Raw genomic sequence first — 11,319 nt, 5'->3', positions numbered from 1 at the left:
GGTTTAGTCCTGGTTTAGTCCTGGTTTAGACCTGGTTTAGACCTGGTTTAGTCCTGGTTTAGACCTGGTTTAGACCTGGTTTAGTCCTGGTTTAGTCCTGGTTTAGTCCTGGTTTAGTCCTGGTTTAGACCTGGTTTAGTTCTGGTTTAGTCCTGGTTTAGACCTGGTTTAGTCCTGGTTTAGACCTGGTTTAGACCTGGTTTAGTCCTGGTTAAGACCTGGTTAAGACCTGGTTTAGTCCTGGTTTAGTCCTGGTTTAGACCTGGTTTAGTCCTGGTTTAGACCTGGTTTAGTCCTGGTTTAGACCTGGTTTAGTCCTGGTTTAGTCCTGGTTTAGACCTGGTTTAGACCTGGTTTAGTCCTGGTTTAGTCCTGGTTTAGACCTGGTTTAGTCCTGGTTTAGACCTGGTTTAGTCCTGGTTTAGTCCTGGTTTAGTCCTGGTTTAGTCCTGGTTTAGACCTGGTTTAGTCCTGGTTTAGACCTGGTTTAGTCCTGGTTTAGACCTGGTTTAGTCCTGGTTTAGACCTGGTTTAGTCCTGGTTTAGACCTGGTTTAGACCTGGTTTAGACCTGGTTTAGTCCTGGTTTAGACCTGGTTTAGACCTGGTTTAGTCCTGGTTTAGACCTGGTTTAGTCCTGGTTTAGACCTGGTTTAGACCTGGTTTAGACCTGGTTTAGTCCTGGTTTAGACCTGGTTTAGACCTGGTTTAGACCGAAGTCGATTTCCATTAAGAATTAGACTCAAACATGGGACGGGTTAGTGTGGGACACCAGGAGGCGCTCTCTGGTTTATATTCAGACAGAACTGAAGCTGCTGATCCATCTTTAGGTGAAACTTATAAACCTGTTCCTGCAGCAGCTGGACCTTCAGGAGCTTCAGGAGCTGCAGGATTTGCAGGAGCTGCAGGAGCTACAGGAGCTGCAGATTTTCTACATTCCAGAATCCTGTATTTTTGTGGGTTGGACGCTGCTGCTCCTGAACTCTGAGCGTGTTCAGGACGTTCAGACTCCAGGTCCAAACGTGACCTGCAGCTGAACATTAACCAGGTTTGAAACTTAATTGTTTGTAATTCTGAAGTTGAAATCACCTCAAACTCAAACATCACAAATCAGAAGAAAAGGATTTGTCTTCAGTCCAACTCGAGTGAAGTTTCTATAAATAAACGTAGCTAGTTATTTAAACCTTAGAATAGCGCGTTAGCATTAGTGTTAGCTTAGCCACATATTTAAGATTTGACTTCTTTATATTTGGTGTAAAACGATGAAGCGTCAGATCTGTGTTTGAAACATTCCAAAGATCATTAAAATCACACAAAAAACTCACCCTTTTATGACTTTTTTCAAATCTGAGTGTCCCACACTGTCCCACATGGTCCCCTACTGTCCACATTGCCCCTTACTGACCCCCACTGTCCACATTGCCCCTCTCTAATGTCCACATCGCCCCCACTGTCCACATCGCCCCCACTGTCCACATCGCCCCCACTGTCCACATCGCCCCCACTGTCCACATCGCCCCCTACTGACCCCCACTGTCCACATCGCCCCCCACTGTCCACATCGCCCCCATTGTCCACATCGCCCCCACTGTCCACATCGCCCCCTACTGTCCACATTGCCCCCCACTGTCCACATCGCCCCCACTGTCCACATCGCCCCCACTGTCCACATCGCCCCCACTGTCCACATCGCCCCCTACTGACCCCCACTGTCCACATCGCCCCCACTGTCCACATCGCCCCCACTGTCCACATCGCCCCCTACTGACCCCCACTGTCCACATTGCCCCCCACTGTCCACATCGCCCCCACTGTCCACATTGCCCCTCTCTACTGTCCACATCGCCCCCTACTGACCCCCACTGTACACATCGCCCCCCACTGTCCACATCGCCCCCCACTGTCCACATCGCCCCCCACTGTCCACATCGCCCCCCACTGTCCACATCGCTGTGATAAAATGTGAATATATGATTATATTTCTGTGATGTATTGTATCTGCATCATTAGTCTCAGAGAAAAATGGGTGTGTGACAGCATTTGTTTGTGAAGGTGTCGTAAAGAATGTTGCTCCAGGAGGGGGTGCAACAGCCCAGGGGGGTTTGGGTAAACATGACCCAAGGCTTGATCTCTAGGAAAAATACCAACTGTGTAAAAGACAAGTGCCTTGATGTGAGGCTGACCAATGAGAAATGTGACCCGCCTATTCCATAATATCTAATAAAACCAACCAGCATGAGAAAAAACGGTGTGAGACGCAGGAGAGTCACCAGGCTGCTTACAACAGCCTGAGTGACCAGTCCCGGCGTTTTCTCCCAAGCTTGTCATACAAATGTCTGATATTTCTGTGTCATTTCATATTCTAAGTTGAATTGTGTTCTCGATGTGTTACATAATAGCATCGATGTATGTCTCATTCCTTGACAATCGCCCCCTACTGACCCCTACTGTCCACACCGCCCCCATTGTCCACATTGCCCCCTACTGACCACACCGCCCCCATTGTCCACATTGCCCCCTACTGTCCACACCGCCCCCATTGTCCACATTGCCCCCTACTGACCACACCGCCCCCATTGTCCACATTGCCCCCTACTGACCCCTACTGTCCACATCGTCCCCTAGATTCACTCATGAGTCAAAGTCCTCGTCTTGATGGAAAACTTTATTTTCATCTAAATAAAGTCATGATTATAATATTATAATATATTAAAACTGACCCTTCTGAGCCCTCGTTGTGATAAAGATATTTAGTTTAATGTTTGAAAGAACCAGAAGACGAATGTTAAAAGACGGTTTATTTAAAGTGGCAGAGCATTCACAGAACTCAGATTAGAGAAGGTTCAAGCCATGACCTCTGACCCCTCACGTTGACCTCTGACCCCTCACTTCCACTGGCCCTTCTCGTAGTCCCATTTGGCAGCGAATCCTTCCACAGGGTTAATCCTCATGTCCAGCATCCTCTGCAGCTGCTTCTGCTGCCACTCGGGCTCAAAGGTGTGTGGACGAGGAGGGTAAACTGTGAAGACCAGACACGTACCATCGACCGCACGTACCATCGACCGCACGTACCATCGACCGCACGTACCATCGACCGCACGTACCATCGACCGCACGTACCATCGACCGCACGTACCATCGACCGCACGTACCATCGACCGCACGTACCATCGACCGCACGTACCATCGACCGCACGTACCATCGACCGCACGTACCATCGACCGCACGTACCATCGACCGCACGTACCATCGACCGCACGTACCATCGACCTATGCCGTCGTGGGGTGGAGTTGTCGTTACGTGTGGACCATTCACATGAGCAGATACAAGCGCGGCCCATGGGATCGTACAGGAGTGAGTCTGCATGATCCATGCTTTAGGCATGGGCTAGTTCACTCTATGTGACAGGGGCGACAGGGGCGACAGGGTACCAAACATGCGGGCGCACGAAAACAATGATGTGAGTCTTAAACGAGTTGAACTGACCGTAAATGTTCTGCCAAATGACCACGAGTCCAGTGAAGCCCAGGAATATGAACACGCCCCCAAGAACTGTCTTCCACTCGGACGAAGGACGATGCATCTCTGCATAAGTCTGATGGAAGGAGAGACGGTAGACTGGAGGGGGAGGAGAGAGGAGGAGGAGAGAGGGAGGGGGAGAGAGGGAGGGAGGGGGAGAGAGGGAGGAGGAGAGAGGGAGGAGAGAGGAGGAGGAGGGAGGGGGAGGAGAGAGGAGGAGGAGGGAGGGAGGGGGAGGAGAGAGGAGGGGGAGAGAGGGAGGGAGGGGGAGAGAGGGAGGAGGAGAGAGGGAGGAGAGAGGAGGGAGGGGGAGGAGAGAGGAGGAGGAGGGAGGGAGGGGGAGGAGAGAGGAGGGGGAGAGAGGGAGGGAGGAGGAGAGAGGGAGGAGAGAGGAGGAGGAGGGAGGGGGAGGAGAGAGGAGGAGGAGGGAGGGAGGGGGAGGAGAGAGGGGGAGGAGAGAGGGAGGAGGAGAGAGGGAGGGGGAGAGAGGGAGGGAGGGGGAGAGAGGGAGGAGGAGAGAGGGAGGGAGGGGGAGAGAGGGAGGAGGAGAGAGGGAGGAGAGAGGAGGAGGGAGGGGGAGGAGAGAGGAGGAGGAGGGAGGGAGGGGGAGGAGAGAGGAGGGGGAGAGAGGGAGGAGAGAGGAGGAGGAGGGAGGGGGAGGAGAGAGGAGGAGGAGGGAGGGAGGGGGAGGAGAGAGGAGGGGGAGAGAGGGAGGAGGAGAGAGGGAGGAGAGAGGAGGAGGAGGGAGGGGGAGGAGAGAGGAGGAGGAGGGAGGGAGGGGGAGGAGAGAGGAGGGGGAGAGAGGGAGGAGGAGAGAGGGAGGAGAGAGGAGGAGGAGGGAGAGGGAGGAGAGAGGAGGAGGAGGGAGGGGGAGGAGAGAGGAGGAGGAGGGAGGGAGGGGGAGGAGAGAGGAGGGGGAGAGAGGGAGGGAGGGGGAGAGAGGGAGGAGGAGAGAGGGAGGAGAGAGGAGGGAGGGGGAGGAGAGAGGAGGAGGAGGGAGGGAGGGGGAGGAGAGAGGAGGGGGAGAGAGGGAGGGAGGAGGAGAGAGGGAGGAGAGAGGAGGAGGAGGGAGGGGGAGGAGAGAGGAGGAGGAGGGAGGGAGGGGGAGGAGAGAGGGGGAGGAGAGAGGGAGGAGGAGAGAGGGAGGGGGAGAGAGGGAGGGAGGGGGAGAGAGGGAGGAGGAGAGAGGGAGGGAGGGGGAGAGAGGGAGGAGGAGAGAGGGAGGAGAGAGGAGGAGGGAGGGGGAGGAGAGAGGAGGAGGAGGGAGGGAGGGGGAGGAGAGAGGAGGGGGAGAGAGGGAGGAGAGAGGAGGAGGAGGGAGGGGGAGGAGAGAGGAGGAGGAGGGAGGGAGGGGGAGGAGAGAGGAGGGGGAGAGAGGGAGGAGGAGAGAGGGAGGAGAGAGGAGGAGGAGGGAGGGGGAGGAGAGAGGAGGAGGAGGGAGGGAGGGGGAGGAGAGAGGAGGGGGAGAGAGGGAGGAGGAGAGAGGGAGGAGAGAGGAGGAGGAGGGAGAGGGAGGAGAGAGGAGGAGGAGGGAGGGGGAGGAGAGAGGAGGAGGAGGGAGGGAGGGGGAGGAGAGAGGGGGAGGAGAGAGGGAGGAGGAGAGAGGGAGGGGGAGAGAGGGAGGGAGGGGGAGAGAGGGAGGAGGAGAGAGGGAGGGAGGGGGAGAGAGGGAGGAGGAGAGAGGGAGGAGAGAGGAGGAGGAGGGAGGGGGAGGAGAGAGGAGGAGGAGGGAGGGAGGGGGAGGAGAGAGGAGGGGGAGAGAGGGAGGAGGAGAGAGGGAGGAGAGAGGAGGAGGAGGGAGGGGGAGGAGAGAGGAGGAGGAGGGAGGGAGGGGGAGGAGAGAGGAGGGGGAGAGAGGGAGGAGGAGAGAGGGAGGAGAGAGGAGGAGGAGGGAGGGGGAGGAGAGAGGAGGAGGAGAGAGGGAGGGGGAGAGAGGGAGGGAGGGGGAGAGAGGGAGGAGGAGAGAGGGAGGAGAGAGGAGGAGGAGGGAGGGGGAGGAGGAGGAGGGAGGGAGGGGGAGGAGAGAGGAGGGGGAGAGAGGGAGGAGGAGAGAGGGAGGAGAGAGGAGGAGGAGGGAGGGGGAGGAGAGAGGAGGAGGAGGGAGGGAGGGGGAGGAGAGAGGGGGAGGAGAGAGGGAGGAGGAGAGAGGGAGGGGGAGGAGGAGGAGGAGGGAGGGGGAGAGAGGGAGGGGGAGGAGAGAGGAGGAGGAGGGAGGGAGGGGGAGGAGAGAGGGAGGGGAGGAGGAGAGAGGGGGAGGAGAGGGGGAGGAGGAGGGAGGAGGAGAGGGGGAGGAGAGGGGGAGAGAGGGAGGGGGAGAGAGGGAGGGGGAGAGAGGGAGGGGGAGGAGAGAGGGAGGGGGAGAGAGGGAGGGGGAGGAGAGAGGGAGGGGGAGGAGGAGGAGGGAGGGGGAGAGAGGAGGAGGAGGGAGGGGGAGGAGAGAGGAGGAGGAGGGAGGGAGGGGGAGGAGAGAGGGGGAGGAGAGAGGGAGGAGGAGAGAGGGGGAGGAGAGAGGGAGGGGGAGGAGGAGGAGGGAGGGGGAGAGAGGGAGGGGGAGGAGAGAGGGAGGAGGAGAGAGGGAGGAGGGAGGGGGAGGAGAGAGGGAGGGGGAGGAGAGAGGAGGAGGAGGGAGAGAGGGGGAGGAGAGAGGGAGGGGAGGAGGAGAGAGGGGGAGGAGAGGGGGAGGAGGAGGAGAGGGGGAGGAGAGGGGGAGGGGGAGGAGGAGGAGGGAGGGGGAGGAGAGAGGGAGGAGGAGAGAGGGAGGAGAGAGGGGGAGGAGGGAGGGAGGGGGAGGAGAGAGGGAGGGGGGGAGGAGAGAGGGAGGGGGAGAGAGGGAGGAGGAGAGAGGGAGGGGGAGGAGAGAGGGAGGAGGAGAGGAGGAGGAGGGAGGGGGAGAGAGGAGGAGGAGGGAGGGAGGGGGAGGAGAGAGGAGGAGGAGGGAGGGGGAGGAGAGAGGGAGGGGAGGAGGGAGGGAGGGGGAGGAGAGGGAGGGGGAGAGAGGGAGGGAGGGGGAGAGAGGGAGGAGGAGAGAGGGAGGAGAGAGGAGGAGGAGGGAGGGGGAGGAGAGAGGAGGAGGAGGGAGGGGGAGGAGAGAGGAGGAGGAGGGAGGGAGGGGGAGGAGAGAGGAGGGGGAGAGAGGGAGGAGGAGAGAGGGAGGAGAGAGGAGGAGGAGGGAGGGGGAGGAGAGAGGAGGAGGAGGGAGGGAGGGGGAGGAGAGAGGGAGGAGGAGAGAGGGAGGGGGAGAGAGGGAGGAGGAGAGAGGGAGGAGAGAGGAGGAGGAGGGAGGGGGAGGAGAGAGGAGGAGGAGGGAGGGAGGGGGAGGAGAGAGGAGGGGGAGAGAGGGAGGAGAGAGGAGGAGGAGGGAGGGGGAGGAGAGAGGAGGAGGAGGGAGGGAGGGGGAGGAGAGAGGGGGAGGAGAGAGGGAGGAGGAGAGAGGGAGGGGGAGAGAGGGAGGGAGGGGGAGAGAGGGGAGGAGGAGAGAGGGAGGGAGGGGGAGAGAGGGAGGAGGAGAGAGGGAGGAGAGAGGAGGAGGAGGGAGGGGGAGGAGAGAGGAGGAGGAGGGAGGGAGGGGGAGGAGAGAGGAGGGGGAGAGAGGGAGGAGGAGAGAGGGAGGAGAGAGGAGGAGGAGGGAGGGGGAGGAGAGAGGAGGAGGAGGGAGGGAGGGGGAGGAGAGAGGAGGGGGAGAGAGGGAGGAGGAGAGAGGGAGGAGAGAGGAGGAGGAGGGAGGGGGAGGAGAGAGGAGGAGGAGAGAGGGAGGGGGAGAGAGGGAGGGAGGGGGAGAGAGGGAGGAGGAGAGAGGGAGGAGAGAGGAGGAGGAGGGAGGGAGGGGGAGGAGAGAGGAGGGGGAGAGAGGGAGGAGGAGAGAGGGAGGAGAGAGGAGGAGGAGGGAGGGGGAGGAGAGAGGAGGAGGAGGGAGGGAGGGGGAGGAGAGAGGGGGAGGAGAGAGGGAGGAGGAGAGAGGGAGGGGGAGGAGGAGGAGGAGGGAGGGGGAGAGAGGGAGGGGGAGGAGAGAGGGAGGAGGAGAGAGGGAGGAGAGAGGAGGAGAGAGGGAGGGGGAGGAGAGAGGAGGAGGAGGGAGGGAGGGGGAGGAGAGAGGGAGGGGAGGAGGAGAGAGGGGGAGGAGAGGGGGAGGAGGAGGGAGGAGGAGAGGGGGAGGAGAGGGGGAGAGAGGGAGAGGGAGGGGGAGAGAGGGAGGGGGAGAGAGGGAGGGGGAGAGAGGGAGGGGGAGGAGAGAGGGAGGGGGAGAGAGGGAGGGGGAGGAGAGAGGGAGGGGGAGGAGGAGGAGGGAGGGGGAGAGAGGAGGAGGAGGGAGGGGGAGGAGAGAGGAGGAGGAGGGAGGGAGGGGGAGGAGAGAGGGGGAGGAGAGAGGGAGGAGGAGAGAGGGGGAGGAGAGAGGGAGGGGGAGGAGGAGGAGGGAGGGGGAGAGAGGGAGGGGGAGGAGAGAGGGAGGAGGAGAGAGGGAGGAGGGAGGGGGAGGAGAGAGGGAGGGGGAGGAGAGAGGAGGAGGAGGGAGAGAGGGGGAGGAGAGAGGGAGGGGAGGAGGAGAGAGGGGGAGGAGAGGGGGAGGAGGAGGAGAGGGGGAGGAGAGGGGGAGGGGGAGGAGGAGGAGGGAGGGGGAGGAGAGAGGGAGGAGGAGAGAGGGAGGAGAGAGGGGGAGGAGGGAGGGAGGGGGAGGAGAGAGGGAGGGGGGGAGGAGAGAGGGAGGGGGAGAGAGGGAGGAGGAGAGAGGGAGGGGGAGGAGAGAGGGAGGAGGAGAGGAGGAGGAGGGAGGGGGAGAGAGGAGGAGGAGGGAGGGAGGGGGAGGAGAGAGGAGGAGGAGGGAGGGGGAGGAGAGAGGGAGGGGAGGAGGGAGGGAGGGGGAGGAGAGGGAGGGGGAGAGAGGGAGGGAGGGGGAGAGAGGGAGGAGGAGAGAGGGAGGAGAGAGGAGGAGGAGGGAGGGGGAGGAGAGAGGGAGGGGGAGGAGAGAGGAGGGGGAGAGAGGGAGGAGGAGAGAGGGAGGAGAGAGGAGGAGGAGGGAGGGGGAGGAGAGAGGAGGAGGAGGGAGGGAGGGGGAGGAGAGAGGGGGAGGAGAGAGGGAGGAGGAGAGAGGGAGGGGGAGAGAGGGAGGAGGAGAGAGGGAGGAGAGAGGAGGAGGAGGGAGGGGGAGGAGAGAGGAGGAGGAGGGAGGGAGGGGGAGGAGAGAGGAGGGGGAGAGAGGGAGGAGGAGAGAGGGAGGGAGGGGGAGAGAGGGAGGAGGAGAGAGGGAGGAGAGAGGAGGAGGAGGGAGGGGGAGGAGAGAGGAGGAGGAGGGAGGGAGGGGGAGGAGAGAGGAGGGGGAGAGAGGGAGGAGGAGAGAGGGAGGAGAGAGGAGGAGGAGGGAGGGGGAGGAGAGAGGAGGAGGAGGGAGGGAGGGGGAGGAGAGAGGGGGAGGAGAGAGGGAGGAGGAGAGAGGGAGGGGGAGGAGGAGGAGGGAGGGGGAGAGAGGGAGGGGGAGGAGAGAGGGAGGAGGAGAGAGGGAGGAGAGAGGAGGAGAGAGGGAGGGGGAGGAGAGAGGAGGAGGAGGGAGGGAGGGGGAGGAGAGAGGGAGGGGAGGAGGAGAGAGGGGGAGGAGAGGGGGAGGAGGAGGAGGGAGGAGGAGAGGGGGAGGAGAGGGGGAGAGAGGGAGAGGGAGGGGGAGAGAGGGAGGGGGAGAGAGGGAGGGGGAGGAGAGAGGGAGGGGGAGAGAGGGAGGGGGAGAGAGGGAGGAGGAGAGAGGGAGGAGAGAGGAGGAGGAGGGAGGGGGAGGAGAGAGGAGGAGGAGGGAGGGGGAGGAGAGAGGGAGGGGGAGGAGGAGGAGGGAGGGGGAGAGAGGGAGGGGGAGGAGAGAGGGAGGAGGAGAGAGGGAGGAGGGAGGGGGAGGAGAGAGGGAGGGGGAGGAGAGAGGAGGAGGAGGGAGGGAGGGGGAGGAGAGAGGGTGAGGAGAGAGGGAGGGGAGGAGGAGAGAGGGGGAGGAGAGGGGGAGGAGGAGGAGGGAGGAGGGAGGGAGGGGGAGGAGAGAGGGGGAGGAGAGAGGGAGGGGGAGAGAGGGAGGGGGAGGAGAGAGGGAGGAGGAGAGGAGGAGGAGGGAGGGGGAGAGAGGAGGAGGAGGGAGGGAGGGGGAGGAGAGAGGAGGAGGAGGGAGGGAGGGGGAGGAGAGAGGGGGAGGAGAGAGGGAGGGGAGGAGGGAGGGAGGGGGAGAGAGGGAGGGGGAGGAGGAGGAGGGAGGGGGAGAGAGGGAGGGGGAGGAGGAGGAGGGAGGGGGAGAGAGGGAGGGGGAGAGAGGGACATGAAGAGGAGCAGCTCGTTCTCGTTAAAACCAAAATTAGAAATATTAGAACAATCTCACATTAAATATGATTCATTTTAGAATCAGTTTAAGTCTCGAGGCAAAAGAGAAATTATTAATTCAAATCTGCTCATTTAGAAATGTCGTTGAGATCCTCCTGCTCTTGAAGACCTGCTGCTCTTGAAGACCTCCTGCTCTTGAAGACCTCCTGCTCTTGAAGACCTGCTGCTCTTGAAGACCTCCTGCTCTTGAAGACCTGCTGCTCTTGAAGACCTGCTGCTCTTGAAGACCTGCTGCTCTTGAAGACCTGCTGCTCTTGAAGACCTGCTCTAGGTTCTGGTGATGGTTCTTACGTGCGATCTTCTCGTCGTTGCTCAGATGTTTCCAGGAGCCTTTCTCCTTCTCCTTCAGGCTCTTGTCTCCAGCGCTCAGCTCGTCTTTGAAGCGTTTGTCCGGCAGAGGGACATCTGTGCGATCCCAGTACATGGGCTTACTCATGTCTACGCTCGGGGACACGTCTGGAGCTGAGGACCAGAGACAGAAGACATTTAGAGACAACAAACTGGACGAGTGGGCGACCTGGAGACCTCAACATACTGTGCGTGTTGAGCGTGTGCGTGTTCAGTGTGTTCAGCGTGTGCGTGTTCAGCGTGTGCGTGTTCAGCGTGTTCAGCGTGTTCAGTGTGTTCAGTGTGTTCAGCGTGTTCAGCGTGTTCACCGTGTTCAGTGTGTTCACCGTGTTCAGCGTGTTCAGCGTGTTCACCGTGTTCAGTGTGTTCACCGTGTTCAGTGTGTGCGTGTTCAGTGTGTTCAGCGTGTGCGTGTTCAGTGTGTTCAGCGTGTGCGTGTTCAGCGTGTTCAGCGTGTGCGTGTTCAGCGTGTTCAGCGTGTTCAGTGTGTTCAGCGTGTGCGTGTTCAGCGTGTTCAGCGTGTTCAGTGTGTTCAGTGTGTTCAGCGTGTTCAGCGTGTTCACCGTGTTCAGTGTGTTCACCGTGTTCAGTGTGTGCGTGTTCAGTGTGTTCAGCGTGTGCGTGTTCAGCGTGTTCAGTGTGTTCAGCGTGTTCAGTGTGTTCAGCGTGTTCAGCGTGTTCAGCGTGTTCAGCGTGTTCAGTGTGTTCACCGTGTTCAGTGTGTGCGTGTTCAGCGTGTTCAGCGTGTTCAGTGTGTTCACCGTGTGCGTGGCTCGCCGCTCTGGCTCCGCCCACACAAACAGGAGTCAAACGTCGGCTCACGAGGCCAGAAACCAAACGCAGCATCTGCCAAAGACAAAAGGTCAAATCAAAAAGACATAAATGAACATCCCAGTCTTATTCTGAAAAGATCCAGATGTTTGTCTTATTCTGAAAAGATCCAGATGTTTGTCTTATTCTGAAAAGATCCAGATGTTTGTCTTATTCTGAAAAGATCCAGATGTTTGTCTTATTCTGAAAAGATCCAAATGTTTGTCTTATTCTGAAAAGATCCAAATGTTTGTCTTGCATGTTCACTCCACCTGAGGTCACTCCACCTGAGGTCACTT

General features: G+C 60.1%; 1 protein-coding gene across 2 annotated transcripts in view; it reads right to left on the bottom strand.

Moving 5' to 3' along the window:
• Window positions 1-2,780: 2,780 nt before the first annotated feature.
• The window catches only part of cox4i2 (cytochrome c oxidase subunit 4I2), a 20,774-nt gene continuing 12,235 nt past the window's right edge, over window positions 2,781-11,319 (bottom strand). The window contains exons 2-5 of one of the 2 annotated variants that reach the window (XM_072459766.1): window positions 10,972-11,056; window positions 10,154-10,324; window positions 3,488-3,619; window positions 2,781-3,018 (exon numbers count right to left, since the gene is read on the bottom strand). In XM_072459766.1, the coding sequence (XP_072315867.1) occupies window positions 2,885-3,018; window positions 3,488-3,619; window positions 10,154-10,324; window positions 10,972-11,056 (522 nt within the window). In that variant the 3' untranslated portion in view covers window positions 2,781-2,884. The remainder of the gene's footprint in view (window positions 3,019-3,487; window positions 3,620-10,153; window positions 10,325-10,971; window positions 11,057-11,319) is intronic. The other variant, XM_072459767.1, reaches the window with a different exon arrangement.

Source organism: Eucyclogobius newberryi, unplaced genomic scaffold (assembly GCF_026437365.1).
Source record: "Eucyclogobius newberryi isolate DKJ021-1_F unplaced genomic scaffold, fEucNew1.0.hap1 SCAF_273, whole genome shotgun sequence".
Lineage (NCBI taxonomy): Eukaryota > Metazoa > Chordata > Actinopteri > Gobiiformes > Gobiidae > Eucyclogobius > Eucyclogobius newberryi.
Note: the sequence above shows the minus strand (reverse complement) of the source record. Positions and strands in the feature narration are given on the sequence as shown.